Source organism: Mustela putorius, unplaced genomic scaffold, assembly GCF_011764305.1.
Source record: "Mustela putorius furo isolate JIRA1106 unplaced genomic scaffold, ASM1176430v1.1 tig00003869_pilon_pilon_pilon, whole genome shotgun sequence".
Lineage (NCBI taxonomy): Eukaryota > Metazoa > Chordata > Mammalia > Carnivora > Mustelidae > Mustela > Mustela putorius.
Window position 1 is genome coordinate 19,534,940 of NW_025422021.1, and position 21,606 is coordinate 19,556,545.

Consider the following 21,606-nt stretch of genomic DNA (forward strand, 5'->3'; position numbering starts at 1 on the left):
TTTTCAAACTATATCCCTTTATTGCTACAGTAGTGCTACAATATAGCTACAATGTTCACAACCCTCAAGGAAACCCCTAAGAAAGAGTCTTGTTGAGAGACTAAACTATAAAATATTCCAAGAGCTCATTAAGCCTACCAAATAGAAATTGGGGGGGAGGGCAGGGAGATGCAAAGGAAATAGAAGCCAGAAACTGTGGAAGGAGGTGAAAACCAAAGTTAAATCAAAATCATCTCCCTATAGTGATATGACTATTTAATAGTAACAAAAATGTATTCTATTCGGTGATAAAATAAGCCATTTCCATTTAGTAAAAGAACACCTCCTTCTCTATAAAACCGAAAGGGGTGCTTTTCCAACTAGGTTTTGTTGTTTCATCTACTTCTGATAAGCATTTTGCTTTCAATTACATAGGCTCTGGTGTTTAGAACACTAAGGGAATAAAGAACTCATCAATAGACAACTACATAGGCAATAAGAATGTATACAGGTAAAAAGAGGGAAAATATACATAGGAGTAAGAGAAAAGTATAACATTCTGAATCATTAATTTACTCTTTATCGTTCCTAAGCCCTCCCGTGGTGCTCCACACAGGCACTCAGTGTCCTGTCAGGAAGAGCCCGTGAAATCACCAGCAACAGTTTGAAAAGCAGCACTGGAAGGCTGCTCAGTGGAGACCACTGCCCCGCTCTAGTGGCATGATTTTTGGCACTCAATCCAGGTTAACAGTCCACAAAGAACCATCTTGACTGTGTGTTGTGGGAAACAACACGTATGCCCGGATTTTAGATGAGCAGGATATCTACAGTACTGTCCAAATGATAATATGATCTGAAAAATTACAAGTTATATTACAAAAGTTTAAGATAGGAAACCCAAAGATCAATGTACCAAATAAGCAATGTAGCCAGTAAATCAAATATGTAAAACAATGTAGAAGGCAGGGAAGAAAAAGACACACACTGGATTTTCAAGACTGTAACACCCCCTATATTTGGCAGATTGAGATTATACTGCAATGCCTCAGTTTCCTGTATTAGACAGAGGTATCTTATTTCTCATCCCATTTATCTTTTCTACCAAAAACAGTATCAAATGTCATAGATTCATCATATCTTTAATGTCAAATTTAGAATTTTTTTTTAAAGATTTTATTTATTTATTTGACAGAGAGAGATCACAAGTAGGCAGAGAGGCAGGCAGAGAGAGAGAGAGGAGGAAGCAGACTCCCTGCTGAGCAGAGAGCCCAATGCGGGACTCGATCCCAGGACCCTGAGATCATGACCTGAGCTGAAGGCAGCGGCTTAACCCACTGAGCCAGCCAGGCGCCCTCAAATTTAGAATCTTAATGTTTCATTTTTCCTCGTAATTCTGATTTTCTATTTCATCAGAATGTGATTAATTCTGGAAGATAATCTCACTGTAATTGAAAATAACTGCTCCCCTTATATTCTAAAGAATTCAAACAAAACCATTTATGGTAATTTCATATCATAATAGAAATTTAACATTCACAAGTGTCAAAAATCCTTCCCTTTGAAAGACCATTCACCAGAATGTTCAAACAAAATGACAAGAGAGTAACTATCATGCACCCACCAAGAATTTGTTTCCTTTCACTTGAGAACTCTCAAGAGTAGATCTGAGACCTCTCCAGAGCACAGCATTTTTTATGGGGTTTAATATCTATTCAGAAGAATTACATTACAATGACAACTAGAAAGAGTGTGCTCTAATTAGCTTGCTATTGACCTGACCTTTCTTAATTTTCTAGAGTAGAAACATCAGCTCAAGTACATGAATAGAATAATTAGGAACTATACTTTTAAATATAATAAAATTATTACATGACAGACACAGCAAAAGAAAAAAATTAAAGGCATGTTGTATTTTTGCTTTGTTTCTAAAGCAAAATCACTATTTATTTGTAGTTAAGCAAAGAAAGAAAACAATTACAATTTCTTGACCCTTCCCTATTCTTAATAGGCAGAAAAATGGCCAAATTAATCTACCAATATTCAAAAAGCCTCTTTGTAAATGTTCAGAGAATCACGTAAGGACAGATACTCAAAGAATCAAAGAGAAAAAAAGGTAGCCAGAAAAAAGGTAGCCAGAAGCATCCATCGGTATGTAACTGTCAATACAAACAGACTAAAGCACTCAAGGAACATAATCCTAAAAAGTCTTTTGTAAATGCCTGCTCATTTTCATGCTACTGCACCTTTTAGTAAATAAAGGTCGTATTTCAAATGTGACAGATGTAAAGATTAATTGTACACATTAACTGTGTACACATTAACTAAGTACACATAACCTGTGTTGGCTCAAGCTACACCAGAATCTCTTTGGCAGATGAATATACAATAAAATAATTTAATCTATAACTTATCTTAAAACGGTATTGTAGTAGTTTCTTGTCTCTGCTTCCATTCTTTTCATCTTGCATTACATCTCCAGAGTACGCTTTAAAAATGTTTCATAGGCATAACTCCTTTGCTCAAAAATCTTTAATGATTTCCCAACTCACTTGGAAGAGAATTTTCTATAATGCCCTACATAATTTAGCCTCTGGCAACCTCTCTAGTGTTATATGAAATACCTAAGTAAAGCATGAAAATAAGTACTGAAAAGCAAATTAAAATCCATTTCTGATTTTGTTTCACTAGGTGCCCTTTTTAAAAAGTAGTAAAGAAAATGTTATGTAGTATCATTTAATGGTACTCACTGACTTGTTCTTTTGCTTAGCTTTTTTGTTTGTTCATTTGTTTATTAAAAAGAGAGAACATTATATATGAAGTAAAAGTTCCTTTTGCCTCCCTCCATTCTCATTAATTTGTGTGGGTTTATCTAGGCCTATGGTAGTCACTAGCCACTATATAACAATAAATTTAAATAAAATTGAAAGTTTAGTTCTTCAGTCACATGAGGTAGGCACAATCCATGGACTCAATAGCTACATGTGGTTATTAAACTTAAACCAACAGAAGTTAAAATTAAATAAAATTTAAAATTCAATTCTTCAGTTGTTCTACTCACATTTCAAGTGCTTAACATCCAGCCACTGATGGCTAGTGGCTACTGTGTTAGAGCCCGTATAGAGTATTTCCATCACCACAGAAAGTTCCACCAGACAGCGCTGCTGTAGAACTTGTAATACTTTTACTCAAAAGTTATGTACCCCTTAAAAATTGTTGTTTTTAGAATTAACATTAATGCTTTCATACTGTGTATCTCTCCACAACCTGAGTTTTTCTCTTATTGTGTTTATAAGTCCAAGAATCATTTTAACTGCAGTATAATATTACATCATAACACATTTTTTCCACAAAAAGACATTTAAATATTCTGCAATTTTTCAATAGTGCAAACAGTGTCATAATATGTTGTAAATCCATAAACATATGTCCTGATAAACATGTGTAAGAATTCTTTAAAGTGAATAAATGGAATTGCTGAGACACAGCAGTTAGGGCATTTTTCAATTTTACTAGATACCATCAAATTGATTTCCAAAGTGACTACAACCATTTATATTCCATATGCAGTGTGTTCATTCAACATATATTTATGGTCTTCTATTTGCCAGGTAATGTTCTAAGCACTGAGATACAATCCTTAACCAATTCCCACACCCATACTCCACACCGACACCTGGCCTACAGAAAAAGAGCTTACATGAAAATTTTGCTGTCTAAAATGTTCATTAACACTTAATACAAGACTTTTTTTTAAATCTAATATTTGTTTTAATTTTCACTTCTCTGACATACATTGAAGTTGAGTATCTTTTCTTATGCTTGCTGGCATTTGTACAAACTGCCATTTCACGTTCTTTCTTCTATGAAGTTGTCCTTTTTTGTCTTACCAATTTGTAGTTCTGCTAAATGTGTTGCAGATGAATGTGTTACAAAAATCTTCCCTCCTTCTATTGCTTGTCTCTTAAGTTTGTTTCTACGGTCTTTGTTGGGACAAGAGTTAGTAAAGTACTGAAGCAGTCAAATTAGCAATCTTTTGAGTTTTGCTTTCCTATTTTGAGGTCATACAGACAAAATTTTCTTATAAAAGAAATTTTTAAGGCTATCTTCTGTGTGTCTGACATATTTAATCCTTTTAAGAAACAGCCAAGGCAGGTATTAATCTCATTTTAAAGATACAGTAATTGAAATTTTTATTGTGGTAAAATATAAACAATGTAGAATTTACCATTTAACAATTTTAAGTATACATTTCTGTGGCATTAAGTACATTCACACATTCACAGTGCTGTGCAACAAACACCACTATTTCCAGAATTTTTTGTCTTCCTAAATTGAAACCCTATAACCTTATAAACACTAACCCACTCCACTACTTTCCGCAACCTCTGGCAACAATCACTCTACTTTCTGTCTCTATAAATCTGACTTTTCTAGTACTTCATGTAAGTGGAAGCATTCAATATTTGTCCTTTGTGACTGGCTCACTTCATTTAGCATCATATCTTCAAGGTGCATCCATGCTGTATTAGATGTCAGGTTTTTCCTTCCTTTTTAAGGTTGAATAATATTCCACAGCATGTACATACCACATTTTGTTTATCCACTCATCTCTCAGTACAACACAAGTACCTTTTGGCTACTGGGAATAATGCTGCTATGAACAATGGCTTACAAATATCTATTTGTGTTCCAGCTTTCAATTTGGGGGGATATATACAATGACAGAAATAGAATTACTGCATTGTATGTACTTTTATTTTTATTTTTATTTTTTTTATGCTTAATTTTTTGAGGAACCACCAGACTGTTTTCCATAGAGGTGACATAATCACATTCCTACCAGCAATGCACAGGGTTCAAATTTCTCTACATGCTCAGTGCCTGGGTGGTTCAGTGGGTTAAGCCTCTGCCTTCGGCTCAGGTCATGATCTCAGGGTCTTGGGATCGAGTCCTGCATCGGGCTCTCTGCTCAGCAGGGAGCCTGCTTCCCCCCGTCCCCCGCCTGCTTGTGATTTCTCTCTCTGTGTCAAATAAATAAAATCTTTAAAAAAAAAAAAAAATTCTCTACATTCTAATCAACACCTGTGATTTTCTAGTTTGGGGGGTTTTTTTTCTGAATAGCCATCCTAATTGGTGTGTCTTCCTAAATTATAAAGTTTGATTTTCACAATCATGCCTCAATCCACATACTATACATTTTTGTATATAAAACAGGTAGGAATCTAGTATTAGTTTTTCCCCCATAGAGAAAACCACTTGTTCCAGCATCATTTAATGAACCACTCAGCTCGCTCCTTCCTCACTAATTTTTAATACAATCACTATTAGAAATCAAATTCCCATATATGCATGAGTCTATTTCTAGGCTTCCTGCTTGATTATGCTGATCTATCTATATGCCAATATTAGCTTATTTAAGTCATATAACATCAAAATATATTTTGATATTTGGTAGAGCAAGTCTCTTTTTCCTTTCTAAATTATTTTCTTGAATTATTTTTTGTTATATGAATTTTAGGATCAATTTTCCAATTCCATGAAAATTCTGGTTTATATTTTTACTGGAACTCCACTGAATCTGTGATTAAATTGGAGAACTGACATGTGATATTAAGACTCCTCATCTGTGAAAATGGTATTATTTCCTCATTTATTCCAGGAATTTTTTTCCCATTCTTATGTTAAGTTAATCTTTTCTATAAAACATCAGACCAGGGCGCCTGGGTGGCTCAGTGGGTTGAGCCGCTGCCTTTGGCTCAGGTCATGATCTCAGGGTCCTGGGATCGAGTCCCGCATCGGGCTCCCTGCTGAGCAGGGAGCCAGCTTCCCTCTCTCTCTCTGCCTGCCTCTCTGTCTACTGTGATCTCTCTCTGTCAAATAAATAAATAAAATCTTTAAAAAAAAAAAAAAAAAAAAAACATCAGACCAAAACCCAGAAGACAAATAACTGAAAGAACATTTCTACTCAAAGACGCATGGAAACAGAAAAATGATTATTAGTTATGTACACAAAATCCACATACTATAGGGATTCAGGAGTTTTAACAAATAAAACAGTACATCCAATTCAGGAAGGGTTTTTGTGTGTGTGTGTTTTTTTAAAATCAAGCCACCTGAAATACTCCCTCAAAAATGTAGCTTACATCTCACCACTTTCAGAAAGCCTCCTCTGATCATTCACCTATAGTATTTCTCCTCTTTTTTTGCATCTGGAAATTACTGTCTCTGTATCAGAAAGATACAAACTGAGAACTTACAGGCAACACAGGTCTGTATATGTATTTAGTTCAGCCTGTGTCATGTCTCTTCTCTTCTCTGCCTGCCTCTCTGCCTACTTGTAATCTGTCTGCCATATATATAAATAAATAAAATCTTTAAAAAAAAAAAAAAAAGAAACCCTATCTCCACTATACTTTCAAATCACATTATTTATAATGAACACTAGTATCCACTCATAATTGGTGTGTCTCTACTAAAATGTAGCATACTGTGCTGGCTTCCAAACAGCACATATACTAAAATCAGAAGGATACAGAGTAGAATGTAACATACTTAGGTTAAGTAACAATATTCTTAGAAAATCAAGATACTGGCAGAACAAATTCAAATACAATATAAGCTAACAGATGTTACTGACATTTCATTTAAGAATTCATTTACTTTTCTTTTCTTCCTTCTTTAAAAAAAAAAAGATTTATTTATCCTGGTGAGAAATAGCACATGCACAGGAAGGGGCAGAGGGAGAGAATTCTCACTGAGTTTGGAGCCAGAGGCGGGGTTTCACCTCTTGCCCCATGAGATCTCCATCCATGAGATCATGACCTGAGCAGAAACCAAGAGTCGGACCCTAACAGACTGACCCACACAGGGGCCGTGAGAATTCATTTACTTTTCAACCTACCTTAAAAGCTTACCTTGGCTGTTTCTAAAGCTAAAATGGACCCAAAGACTGACAATAAAAACCTTTTAGAGACTGGAGACTATGCTTTGACTAGGCCTATCTCTTGCATTTTATCTTCACAGATTTTGGAAAGTTTAGTTGCCAAGACCTAAGTTGGGATAGTAATAAAGATAACCAAGTACCCAAATTACAGCAGTAAATGCTTTTAATAAATCATCTCATATCTTATAGTAATTTCAAGTTCATAAACACCTCAGCAAATAAAAAAATACATTTGAAATTTAAAGCTACTAGTTAACAAATTTTAATATTTCTAATAAAACATCTATTTGTAGAGCACATGGGTGGCTTAGTCCATTAAGGGGCTGCCTTGGGCTCAGGTCATGATCCCAGGGTCCTGGGACTGAGCCTTACATCCGACTCTCTGCTCAGCAAAGAGTGTTTCTCCCTCTCCCTCAGCTTGTATGCTCTCTCTCTTAAATAAATAAATAAACCTCTTGGAAAAAATCTGTTTGTTTCTACTTCAAACTACTAATAAGTTTATACTGGGGATGCCTGGATGGCTCAGTAGGTTAAGCATTTACCTTTGGCTCAGGTCACAATCCCAAAGTCCTGGGATCAAGTCCCACATTGGACCACTTGATCAGAAAGAACTCTGCTTCTCCCTCTGCCAGCTACTCCCCCTGCTTGTGCTCCCTCTTTCTCTCTCTCTGACAAAGAAATTTTTAAAAAGTTTATAATTATGGGATTGTGGATAGATTTAATGATGTTAGCCTATCGCTATTCAACATTTTTTAAAAAGATTTTATTTATTTGACAGAGAGATCACAATTAGTCAGAGAGGCTGGCAGAGAGAGAAGGGGAAGCAGGCTCCCCGCTGAGCAGAGAGCTCAATGCGGGGCTCGATCCCAGGACCCTGAGATCATGACCTGAGCCAAAGGCAGAGGCTTAACCCACTGAGCCACCCAGGCACCCCTATTCAACATTTAGAAGTGTAATATGTAAAAAAAAAATCTTCAACTTGTTTTTGTAGGTACAGACACAATAATGAAGAACTAAGAAAAAGTACCATGATAAGCGCATGGAAGAAAAAGTTTTAATACTGACATTGTGAACAGTATTAAAATATTAAGGTCCAGGGATGCCTGGGTGGCTCAGTTGGTTAAGCATCTGCCTTCAGCTCAGGTCATGTTCTCAGTGTCCTGGGACTGAGTCTGCATCAGGCTCCCTGGTCAGCAGAGAGCCTGCTTCTTCCTCTGCTGGCTGCTTCCACTGCTTTTGCTCATTCTCTATCTCTGACATATAAATAAATTAATATCTTAAAAAAAATATTAAAGTCCAGTGAAAAGGAATTCAAAGTTAGGCCAACAGATTTGGCAACTTGAACAATTCCAGAAAAGTAATGGAAGAGAAGGCCAGTACACAACCTCACAAGAGTCAAAGGTAAGGAAGTATAATCTGTGAGTATAAGCTATTATTTCAGGAATTCTAGAAATATAAGAAAAGCTTAGTGGTAGGGTACAGTGAAGTTTTGTTGTTTTCTGGATACAGACAGACATTTTTGTACACAGAGAAAAGGGCTAGTGCAAATGAGCAAGGCTTCAATATAGGATAAGATCAGAGAAAAAGTGGAAGGATTAGCCATGGAGAAGAGAAATCATTTCGTTTCAGAGAAAGTTCAGAGTTCTCAGAATGAAGAACCCTGTTGTTTGTATTCTCATGTTTTCACAGGACCATATGCAAACTTACCAGCAAGTATCCCTGCCCCATCTTTAAGGAAATTCTAACTTTTCCATTAAGTCGTAAGACAGTAAAATTACCCATTTACTTTTGGAGCTTATGTCTCCTTTTCCACTTCTATTGGCTGCTACGTACTACTGAATGGAAAGAAAAGCTATTAACTCAAATATTTTTTACTTTATTAAAAATAAACAACACACATTTTGCTTCCGTATATTAAAAAATACACATGACATCTACTGCAAAGATATATCTTAAATTAAGAACAAAAGTAAAATTTAAAAATTTTTTTTTATATTTTTATTTATTTATTTTTAGAGACAGAGAGCATGAGTGTGAGTTGTGGGAGGAGCAGAAGGAGTGGGACAAGCAGACTCTGCACTGAGCGCAGTGCAAACACTCAAACGCTATTATTTGATAGAGAAGATATCACAGAAACAAGCACCCCACAAATTATCCCATTGAGAGTTTGTCATCTAACTGGGAAGATGAAATACTTACTTGGAATAACAGATTCTCAAACAACATATTTTTAAGTTCAATTAAGAATGCAGGACACATTATGTGACTAAATTATCAGATACCAAGGAGAGGTTATTGAATCAAACTTAAATTTTTTGCTTACTACAAAGGTTTGCAGTGGTCACTGAGATATGCTATAGCTCAATTTCTGGTCAATAAAACTGTATTTCACATCCAGCAATTTCCCAGCATGGATTTCTAACATGGATATGTAATTTATTTCATCTAATGCTTAAGAAAAGGTACTTCGGTATTTAAATTTGACACAACTTCCTTTAAGAATTCTACAAAGGGGGATGCCTCGGTGGCTCGGTTGGTTGAGTGGCTGCCTTCAGCTCAGGTCATGATCTCGGCGTCCTGGGATCGAGTCCCACATCAGGCTCCTTGCTCAGCGGGGAGCCTGCTTCTCCCCCTGCCACTATGTCTGCCTATGCTCACTCTCTCTGACAAATAAATAAATAAAATCTTAAAAAAAAAAAAAAAGAATTCTACAAAGGGAGTACCATTGCCTATATTTTGCAGGTAAATTTGCAGTACCTATGTACCACCTCAGCTCACTTCTGACACTTTGATATGCCTTAACATCATTATTGCTAATTTTGGAATAAATGAGGGAATTCTAAAAGCTATCTAGAATGCTTATGAAAGTATGGAAACAGCTTTGGAAGGGTCAAGTTCCCAGAGACTTAGGCCTCTTTTTATTAAAGATTTTATTTAGAGAGAACAAGAGTGAGAGAGCATGCGCACGTGCGGGGTAGGGGCAGAAGCAGAGAGAAAATCTCAATCAGACCCTGCCCACCACTCGGAGCCCAATGCACTGCTCAATCCCAAGACCCAGAGATCATGACCTCACCCAAAATTAAAAGTTGGACACTTAATTGACTGAGCCACCCAGACGACTCAAGGCTTAAGCTTCTTAAGAGAATATATTACACATATCTTACAAAAATGAAGAATTGTAACAAAATAGGCTGATAGTAAAGGAACATGAGAAATAGTCAACACCCAAAAAAGTAAAAACTGGGAAAAAAAAAAGGAAAAATAACTGAAGTCTATACAAGGATACAACACAGAATCACAAAATGATTCCAACTTTCCAAAAGGAAAAAGTTTATTAGTAGAACCCATGAGACAGACCTACTTAAGGAATTCTTATGAAAGTGCCTCCACACTGAAAAACCATGAAATCCCCAACAAAACTGTTTCTTTCACAAAATATAGACTATTTTTTTTTTAAGATTTTCTTTTTTGACAGAGAGAGAGATAGCAAGAGCAGGAAGACAAGCAGGGGGAGCAGGAGAGAGAGAAGCAGGCTTCCTGCTGAGCAGGGAACTCAATGAGGGGCTGGATCCCAGGACCCTGGGATCATGACCTGAGCTGAAGGCAGATGCTTAACAACCAAGCCACCCAGGTGCCCCAATATAGACTACTTTAAACGAAGAAAGACAAACTGATCAATCGTGATAAGAAAATGAGGGAAAGCTGGAAGCTATAAGGGTTATAAAAGTACGTTATAAAAATACTCCTAAATTTTGGTCATAAAACATTATGTTACATAAAAGTCTTGGGAAAGGACAACACATAGTTATCACTTTTATGAATGGAAAACTGGAAAGATAATCAGTGTAGAACTCAAAAAAAGCAAAAATTTCTGCCTCACCTAAAGCAGAATAAATATTCTGAGATTAGAAAATCTATGCAGAGGCCATTTGCCCAACAGCAAGAAACAAGATAGATGATAATATTAAAACTGAAAAAATTTAATTTTAATAAGAATGTAAAAGAAACCATACATTCCAAATTTAAAGAAAAAGAGATATTACATATTATTTGAGCCCTCTATTGTAACTACCAGAAGGAATTTAACAGTATTAAAACTGTACATACAAACATTCTATGGGTCGGTTTTCTGGATCTTGCCAAAAATATGCCATGTTTACTTTTCCGTGTGTTACTTCTAAAGTCTACATTGTAAACCCAGAAATAAGCTTGAGTCCTTTGATAATAAGCTTTGAGTCCTTTTTACTTTTTATTAAAAGTTAAGTTGGAGAACCTTACATATCCCCAAATTTTAAATAAAAGAAACAGAGAAAATTCTTATTCTTAGGAGAAAATTAAATTAAGATAATAGGAAATATTACCCTCATGTATTGAGTGTTGCAATACAACAACCAGCCATAAACCAACCAACCAGCTTCTTACTATAAGGTTACCTATGAGATGATTTTCTTGGGAGTGATTTCTTTCTCTTTGCATAACTAGAGAAAGACGTGTAGTTTACAAACAAAGAAATACTGAAAGTCTATATACTAACCTGGCCCAGTCCAGGCATACCTCCTCCAAGTCTAAGAAGTCTGTCCATATTTCTAGAAAACAGAAACAAAGGAAAACGTTCCTAAGCACCAAAGTGTTTACTCAATTGCTATCTATATAATTCACCTTCAGTCACTCAGTATGTCAAAAATATTGGTGGTAATTACAACACAACATCAGACTTCCTGTTAATTAACACCACATATTAATTCAAGAAGCTGTCTTCCATGCTAATTAACAGACCTTACTTTACTGCTTTGGTTTTGGGTTATCCCTGGTTTTAAAGACAAGCAATCTTAGCATACTTTCAAAACTTTGCTATCATTAAGTTAATTATATTTTCTCATTGTTATCTAATAAAGTACCTGAATGAGGAAAAAGTGCCTGAAATGCTTATCATATGTATGATTGAATTTCCTTCAATTTGTTGAGTGTACAAATAAAAATCCTCACTTTTAAATTAAATTTTAACATCCTCATTAGTAAGTTCTGTGCTAATTAACTTACAGCTTGTCAGTTATCATCAAAACTACATGTGAAAGACATTGTGAGCAGATTATGGATCTCTGAATTAGCATCAAAGGCTTTTTTAAAATGAACTCATTATACTAAAAGAAATATTATAAAGTAAACATTAAATGCATTAAGATAGTGTTCTAGAACCTACACAGATATTTTGCCTTATTTCAGATGTTATGGAGATATACACCTTCTTCACTAAGGAAATTCAGCTATTCTCAATGATAATTTCAGAGTTAATCAATACAAAGATTAACTTAAGAGTATCAATCTGATTTGTTTTTTATATCTAGAATAACTACAGAAGACATTCTTAAAAGCTTGAAAAACTCAGAAGAAATCAAAGGAAAGAAATAGCAAGAGTATCACTATGACCTCAACTACACAAAAAAGTATAACCAAATGCTAGAAAACTAGTATCAGTGCAACTAAATGCTTTAAGAGTGACAATGAAGCATTTCTTCTACTTGAAAACTGCTACTGTGCCTTAAAATTCCTTTTCAAAGTTTATGCTTTAGATAATGGTTATTACTACAATTTGTATTCTAAATTAAATGCTAATGAATTAGTCATTTGTTCATACTGTTTTACTAGCTAGAACTGCTATATAAACTCAAAATTAATAATGTACTCATGATCATTACATTACAGCTTAATCATGTTTGTTGATTCTGCTAACAATTTATTCCTAAATTTAACAATGTTAATATTGCAAACTTTATCCATGTCCACATACAGAAAAATGCACAACTGACATAGCCATGGAATCTTCACAAAATGTGAACATACTCCCATAACCACCACCTAGATAAAGAAACAACATTATGGCCACCTAAGAACACCTCTCACGCTCCCCTTCCAGTCCCTACCACCGTGCAAAGACAGAATTTCAATTTGTGATAGCATGGATTAGTTCTGCTATTTTTGAATTTTATATAAACAATTTATAAAGAACTTTATATCAACAAGTCTGTGAGATTCACAATGGATAAATTCATTTTAAAAAATGAAAAGCACATAAGAAAACTTGCTAGTCCAGACAAAGTTTCTGCTTTATAACCTTAACATATTCTAAGAGCAGCATTTACCAACAGAATCTCCATCAAATTCTCATTAAAATTCCTCAACTCGAATATAGCATTCAATACATGGCACTTTTTAAAGGCTATAAATAGAGGGGCAAAACACAAATAGTTGAAAATATAAAAATATTTCTCTAAAATGTATTACCAAAGGAAAAAAAAAATTCTTTTGGACCATTTCAAGCTTAAAGAACAAACAGAAAAAAACTAACATACAGTATACTACAGATATTATATATATTCCAGGCCAAAGTCAATTCCCAGCTGTGCTTAGTTTATCTATTTCCCCAGTGTTGTTTCTTATGACTTTACACAGACTCCAGATGCTGTGAATATACATGAGCAATGTGGGGAGCAGAGGGAAAGAAAATCTGGCAGGTCAAATTTGTGTTTTTAGTAAAATTAGATGTCTCAGCAAACAGGAAAAAATATTTAACAAACTAAAACATTTTAGATAATATAATGAGGTTTAATAAAAATACTAACATTTGGAAATGAATTATATCAATAAATGTTCTATATCACACTACTTTTTAAAAAAAGTTTATAGAAAGCAAATAAGAACAAAAGTGCTAGTTATCTAAATGACTTTCATGAGCTCTTAAATCTGGGTATTACATATTTATAATTTGATGTGTGTTTAAAAAATTATGTTTTCATAATATCTTTATATCATATCCTGAAAGAATAGGTAAAAGTATATACATTCTTAATTCTCACCTGGTCAGTGACTACAACTCTTGAGGTGTTAAGCTTCAATTCGTTGAGTTTGACAAATTTCTTCTTAATTCAAGCTCTTGCTTATACTGGCAGGTATAACTTTTCCCAAGTATTTTTTTTCTCTCACTCCTAAAAAAAGTAAATAAGATATAATTACTTTGAGACCTATGGAGGAAAATATGCCACGAGCTTTAAACAAAGCAAAATTCCTAAAAGCGAAATAGAAATCAAAACTGATTTTAATCACCATTTCCAGAAAATATGGAAAGAAATAACATCCCAGGAGGCTAAAGAGCAGAGGATTACCCCACATACAAATTTTGTTTTTAAGTTTCTTTTTTGAGCAGTTCTAAATACATGTAAGAATTGACATTTCATGACTTTTTTGAGCAGTTCAAAATTTTATGTAAGAATTGCCATGTCATGACACTTCATTGACATGTATTTCTAGAGGTGTTTCAAAGAACAAAGAGAAAATTTACTCATATTTTTAAACAGACCATTCTATTGTGCAATTACAATATAGTTCCATTGCACATTATTATAAATCCATAATACATTATGGAATCTTAGTGATGTTATTTTTCCTATATTTGAAAGTTTGCTATTTCACTATCATAGGAATTAGTTCCTCATGTCTTAGTCAATTATTCCCAACTACGGCAGAAAGACTAAAATAACAAGAAAATGAAAAAAATAAATAAAATAAAATAACAAGAAAATGGAAGAATAAGAATTACTCAAAATGATGCAATAGTGAAATACATTATTGCTATTGTTTCATCCTTCAGTTTTTATTGTGCTGCCCAAAGCCATTTCTCCACCTTTCAAGAAGATATAAAAGACTAGAGACACAATCTCTGTAGTCTTTTAAGCTTTCATTTGAACACAGCTGAAAATTCAGAATTTTTTGTATTATATCCATAATGTCAAAGAGGAGAACTGACAGAGAAAAAGTTTCACAACAATTAGAGAAGGTGAATGTAAAGAAACAGGTAACAGCACTCTAGTCTCTAACAATAACAATAAAACTGATGGTATAAGCCAGGGTTTCTTCAGCACTGTTGACATTCAGAACCAAATTTTTTTTTTTTTTTTTTTGGTAGGGGACTGTCTTGTGCATTATAGGATATCTGACAGAATCCCTGGCCTTTACTCATTAGATGCTGGTAGCACCCACCCAGTCATGATAATCGAAAATGTCCCCAGACATTGTCAAAGGTCTCCTGGAAGGGCAAAATCACTCCCAATTCAGAATCACTGGTATAAACAAAATTTCAGACTATACATCTTCAGACAACAATACCCTACATTAATTTTCTCGAACTTAAGAACCAAGGAGTGCTGGAAACAGTTTGGGAGCTCTTCAAAAATTCAACAAAGGATTACCATATGACCGAGCAATTCTATTCCTAGATATATATCCAAAAGAATTAAACATAGGTATTCAAAATAAACACAAGTACATGCATGTTTACAGCATCATTATTCACAAGAGCCCAAAGACTGAAACAGCCCAAATGTCCACCAAAGGGTAAAAGGACAAAGCAAATTCCAGTATGAATATACATACAATGGAACATATGGAATATCATGCAGCTATAAAAAGAAATGTAGTACTGACACATGTGATAATGTGACTGAACCTCAAAACATTATGCTATGTAAAAGAAGACATGCACAGAAGGTCACAAACTATGTGATTCCTTTCATATTAAATATCCCAAATACCTGAATCCATAGAAAAAGAATAAGGATTAGTGATTGCCAGAGGTTACAGGGAAGGAGTAACATGAAAAACTGCTTAACGGGTAAGGGATTTTACTTCAGAATAATGGAAATGTTTTGGAACTAGATAGAGGTGGTAGCTGCACAACACTTTGAATGTACTAAACCACAATGAACTGTTCACTTTGGGTTTTTTTGTTTTTTTTTTTGTTGTTGTTTTTTTAAGATTCATTTATTTGAGAGAAAGAGAGGGAGTGCAAGCACATGGATGCTTGTGAGTGAAGAGAGGGGTACAGGAGAGGGAGAGACAGAATCTTAAGCCGACTTAAAGCTGAACAGGGAGCCTGTCGACCAGCTTGATCTCAAGACCCTGAGATCATGACCTGAGCTGAAACCAAGAGTTGGATGCTTAAACCAAATAAGCCCACCCTGGCGCCCCTGAACTATTCACTTTAAAATGGTTTATTTTGTTACCTGAATCTCACGACAAAAATTATTTGATAAGTGGATCAATGAGTGAACAATGTATTTCTAAGACTAAAAAAGAAATGTGTTCTCATCTAGGTGAGTATTCAACAAGGGCTGAATTACACACTATTTTACAACAAGAACTTGTTTTGCTACAGAGATATGTTAGTAACATATTCTTTTATCTTTTTTTTTTAAGATTTTACTTATTCATTTGACAGAGAGAAGGATCACAGGTAGGCAGAGAGAGAGGGGGAAGCAGGCTCCCTGCTGAGCAGAGAGCCCGATGTGGGGCTCGATCCCAGGACCTTGAGATCATGACCTGAGCCAAAAGCAGAGGCTTAACCCACTGAGCTACCCAGGCATCCCTATTCTTTTATCTTTTATGCTGTTAATGAAGTTCTTATGTGGACAAATGCTTAAGTGTCCACAAAGCAAAGCAAAAAGAAATAGATAATGTAGAAGTGAAAAATAATCACTGGACTAGATCTAACTAGCGTTTATAAATCTAAAAGAAAAAAATGTTTTGCAAGCAGAGATGACAGCCAAGGTCTCTCCAATAAAATTATGAGCTATCTAGATTCCAAAAGTATTACAATGGGAAGTGAAAAAGTTCTGGAGATTGATGGTGGTGATGGTTGCACATGAGTGTACTTAATGCCACTGAACTGTACCTCTAAAAATGGTTAAAATGGTAAGTTTTATGTTATGCATCTCTTATATCTGGGTTAAGAGCTGTGACTCTGCAGTACAAGTGACAGGATTCAAATTCCGTCTCTAATACATATTAGCTGTGTGTCCTTGGGTCAGTTACTTTCCTGAGCCTGTTTCTTCATCTGCAAAATAGGGATAATGACAGCATCCACCTTATACAGTTGTTCAGAAAATTAAAGATGACAGTGGACATAACCTACATTTAACATAATGCTTGGTGTACAGTAAGTGAACAATGGGTGTTGGCTGTTATCAGCACCACCCTCCTTAGCAAAGCTACAGTTCATACAACACAGATTCTTCTTCCTACATAGTTTGCCACTTCGTGAAATTTCAAAAAAGTAGGCACATTTTGCAGTACTAAATGAATTATATTGGAGGAGGGACTTGTGTTTTGCAGAATTTAGCAAAAGAGTTCATAAAATTAAAAGTGTTACACTATAATAAGAAAGACAATACTTCCAATTCTTAGAAATAAAGTCCAAACATAACACCTCTAGATTTTTTTTTTAAGACTTTATTTATTTATTTGACAGAGAGCGAGAGAGGGAACATGAACAGGGGGAGTGGGAGAGGGAGAAGCAGGCCTCCCTCTGAGCAGGAAGCCTGACTCAGGCCTGGATCCCAGGATTCTGAGATTGTGACCTGAGATGAAGGCAGATGCTTAATGACTAAAGCAATGACTTAAAGACCTAAAGCAAGCTTTTACACCTATTGAAAAAGAGAGGACTCCAGAGCTTATCATGATATGATTAACTTTACTGATAATGTTATCAGATAGGGGCACTGGAGTGGCTCAGTCAGGTTAAGCGTCTGTCTGCCTTTGGCTCAGGTCCTGATCCCAGAATCTCTGCCCAGCAGGGAATATGTTTTTCCCTTTGCCCCCCACCCCCTCTTGTGCTTGCTCACTCTCTCTCTCAAGTAAATAAAATCGTTTTAAAAATTTATCAGATAATATGAATAAAATATTTAACTGTAACTAATATGCAATGCACAGAGTAATCTTTAGAATCCTAACTGGTAAAAACAGTATGAAATAAGCATTGGTACTTTCAAAAGATTGTACATCAAAAAGTTGATGATCTTCCACTTTTTCATCTCCTACTGAGTTAATATCTAGTTAAAACCTGACACAGTTAGATTGTGTTCATGTTGGAAATAAATCAATTCTCAAATACTTATAGAAAATGTATGGAACCATGAATAACTTAAAAAAACAGAATCTTCAAAATTAATTTAATCTAGATTTGGAATGTGGCAATTTTTTTTTTTTTTTTTTACTTTTCAACCTGTTCACAAGGGACACTGTTGTTCCAGTAATTCATAAAACTCAAACAAAATCATGAAACTCTCAGCTGTTCGAGGTTATCACTGTTTTTCTTAGCTCAACATGTACTCCCCAACCCATGCTGCAGTTCCATATTACTTCTCAGACTGATGCTAAATCCTTTCTGTATTCCAGATCTCACTGTATTTCTAATTCCACTGCTTTCTGAATTGTGGAAAGTATTACGGACTTCTTTGACTTTCTTAAGGGCTTTCTTCAATGGGAGAAATAGAAAGAGTCAACATTAAATTTAATCATATAAATACGATTTTGAAAGCAAGATTTTTTCCAGTTTAGAACAGTGAAGATGGAACTACCACAACATCTTTTTTTGTGCTGTTTCCTAATTACAACATTCAATTTAACATTCATTAAATACAAGGTTCCCCCTCTATCCAAAAGCAGAGTGTTCCTATTAAAACTTTCTTGAGTGGAAATGGCATAAATCAAAGAAACAATTAACATTTTGTAAAAGTGAAAATCCTCTTCAGACTTCTTTCTGTTAGCAAAAAACAGGCATAATGTAGGCCTTCTATAAAAGTGAAGTGGGGTAAAGCTAACTTTCAGACAGTAGGAGAAACCTGTACCATTTCGCACATAATAAGGTGATACAGAAATAGAGCCATTAAGAAACAGTGATTTTCACTGAAAGAATTTATAGTCTATTTGGGGAGGCATGATATAAATTCATGAAAAATATATAAAGTGAAAGGAAGCAGTGTAGAGCCAGAAAGGCTGTGAAGGCAATCAGACCTTGACTGGAATCTGAGCTTCAAAACCTATCTCCAGGAGCATATGAGTGGCTCAGTCGGTTAAGCGTCTGACTTCAGCTCAGGTCATGATCTTGAGGTCCTGGGATGGAGCCTCCATTGGGCGCCTCACTCAGTGGGGAGTTTGCTTCTCTCTCTCCCTGTGTGCCCCACCAGCCCGTTCGTGCTCTCTCTCTCTCTCTCTCTCTCACCTCTCTCTCTCTCAAATAAATACAGTCTTTTAAAAACGAGCAAATTGGACGCCTGGGTGGCTCAGTTGGTTAAACGTCTGCCTCCAGCTCAGGTCATGATCTCAGGGTCCTGGGATGGAGTCCCTCATCGAGTTCCCTGATCCATGAGTTGCCTGCTTCTCCCTCTGCTCCTCTCCCTGCTTGTGTTATCTCGTTCTCTCTCTCTCTCTGACAAATAAATAAATCAAACCTTTTTAAAAAAAAAAAAAAAGGCAAGCAAACCTACTCTCTGTATGATCTGGAAAAAAATACCTTCTTCTAGAATCTAGATTTCATCTATAAAATGGGGATAATACCTACCTTGCAAGTCAGTGGTAAGATAAAATACAAAGCACCTAATACAGTGCCTGGAACATTTGTAAGGTACTCAATAACTGTTGTTACTATTATTGCTATCATCACAGAACCAGAAGCTATTATTTAATCCAATTCTCATTTTACAGATGGAGATGCCAATATATCACAAAGCAGGATATGATTATCAAATGAGTGCAACAAACTGGCTATATGACAAGCTCACGAGTAATAAATCCCATGAATGTCCACATGACTTTCAGAAGTGGACAGTAAATTATGAAATGAATACTGCTATAAAATGAAAAACAAAAACACAATTGCCTTTTGTTCCTGATACTCAAACAGGAGTTCTAAACCTATATACTAAACATAAGATTTACATGACAAGCATAAAAATAAAATAAACCCAGGTTAAAATGCAGCTTTACAATTAGAACAGCAAAATATTATTTACCAAGCACTTCGGGGGTGGGGTAGGGGGGGATAATATTCCAAAATCAACAGGTGAGGCTTCATTGAAAGAGGACTTCAAAACTTTCTTCTGTGGGCCAGAAGTAATTATGTTCTGGAGCAAATTCAAGACAATATTCAGGCCTTTCACTAAATATCACTTCACTAAACACAACTAGTTAATTCTGAACTGCTGTATCTTAATCTTTCCAAATGCGCAGTTACTCATTAAATTTAAATTTTTTAAAACATATAAGCTTTAAATGAGCCAGCTGCTACCCTTCCAAGACAAAACATGAAAAGCACCACTGTCTTAATCATTTCCACTAAAGCTGTATTCTGTTCTGTTTTGTTCTTTCAACATTACCAGTGACTGTCTTCTGGCTTTACACATAATCAACAACGTAGTAGCACTAAAAACAGATTTTTGTGGGCAGTAAAAAACAATAATAATAATAATAATAATTTTCACCCTAGAACTGCATTTCTGTGTTAATTTTTAAGGCTTCTTCCCTGCCTTAAAATTTCCCATGAATCTTTACCAACTTTTAGTTACCATTTTTAATTTCAAATATTTTTCATTCAGTCACTAGATTTATATTCAAACTCTTCCGAAGAGTTTGCGTTTTGTGTTCTTTTGACAGAGACAAAGTAAGTCCCCAGGAAAATTAAGTTTCAAGAGGTAACACAGAGCAGCAGATTACTACTTTATTGAACACAGGAAATATTACCTATTCACAACAACTACACAATTAAGACAAACTGAAAGTAAGTTAAAAGGCACCGCAGAAAAACCACACTTTGAAGAGTTTCAAGGTTAAAAAACCAGGGCATCTCTGGGAGTTTTGTTTGGTTTTTAAAGGGAATTGAAATCTTAACACTAAGAAAAAGGGTCAGGCCTATGGGAAGGACAGGTGATAAAACAACCATGCCTTCAACGGGAAAGTTGTATTTATTCTCTCTCCCTTGTTTCCTCTGCTGCTTTGAAGTTTTTCAACACGGGAATAACTATCAATAGACACACGTACACACACAGGCCACAGACAAGGGTTCTCCTGGTATAGGGAGAAGAGGGCTCCCGAGATGCGCTTAAATTCAGCAAAGCAGAAACGCCTGGAAGAGGAGACCACATCCAGACCTAGCTTACAAGACACCCGAGTAACCCGCGAGGAGGACGCAGAAGCCTGAGCTCCTCCCTCAGGGCCCAGGCCTCCAGTGGCAACTCCGCCGGGCAACGTGACTCAGGAAAGCGCGGGGCTGGCGGCGGCCTAGCACGGCTGTCTCCGCGGACCTGCCGGGCCTGCCTTCCCTGTCTTACCTGAAGGCCGGGGGGGTCGGCCAGCCGCGGTCTGGGCTATCGTCTTCCACCTGCGGTGACGCGAAGGCAGCGGAGGCGGCAGCGGCGGCAGCGGCGGCTCAGACTCCACGGGGCTCTGGCTCCGCGAACCGGCGATGAATCAGCCCGATTCCATTCAAAAGAGTCGCCCGGGCCTCGGCGGCGAAGCACTTCCGGGTTCACTGCTCTTCCTCGGCTTCCGTTCCCCCGACGGCCAATTGGAGACGGCTCGGGAGTCCGGCGGGCGTCCCGGGAGGAGTGCGACGGACGGTCGGCGCGGGCCGCGGGGCTTCTCCAGTCTGGGCTGGGAGGGCGGGACGGAAGTTCGCGCCAGGGCCGCTCCCGCCCCTCAGACATCCTCCCTTTCCCCCCGCCCCCCATTCTCCCCTCTGCGGATCCAGGCCACACTCGAGATCTGCGACGCCGGCCAGCTAGCCGGAGCCTGGAGGTGACCGGGTCGGAAATGGAACAGCGGGAACGCTGAAACGAGAACCCTGTTCGTTTGGGTGT

At 36.4% G+C, this 21,606-nt stretch overlaps 1 protein-coding gene across 1 annotated transcript in view; it reads right to left on the reverse strand.

The window, feature by feature from the left end:
* Positions 1-21,389, reverse strand: part of PSMD14 (proteasome 26S subunit, non-ATPase 14) — a 100,753-nt gene extending 79,364 nt beyond the window's left edge. Inside the window, exons 1-3 of the mRNA XM_004743941.3 lie at positions 21,079-21,389; positions 13,777-13,905; positions 11,457-11,508 (exon numbers count right to left, since the gene is read on the reverse strand). Of these exons, the coding sequence (XP_004743998.1) occupies positions 11,457-11,504 (48 nt within the window). The 5' untranslated portion in view covers positions 11,505-11,508; positions 13,777-13,905; positions 21,079-21,389. The remainder of the gene's footprint in view (positions 1-11,456; positions 11,509-13,776; positions 13,906-21,078) is intronic.
* Positions 21,390-21,606: the final 217 nt, after the last annotated feature.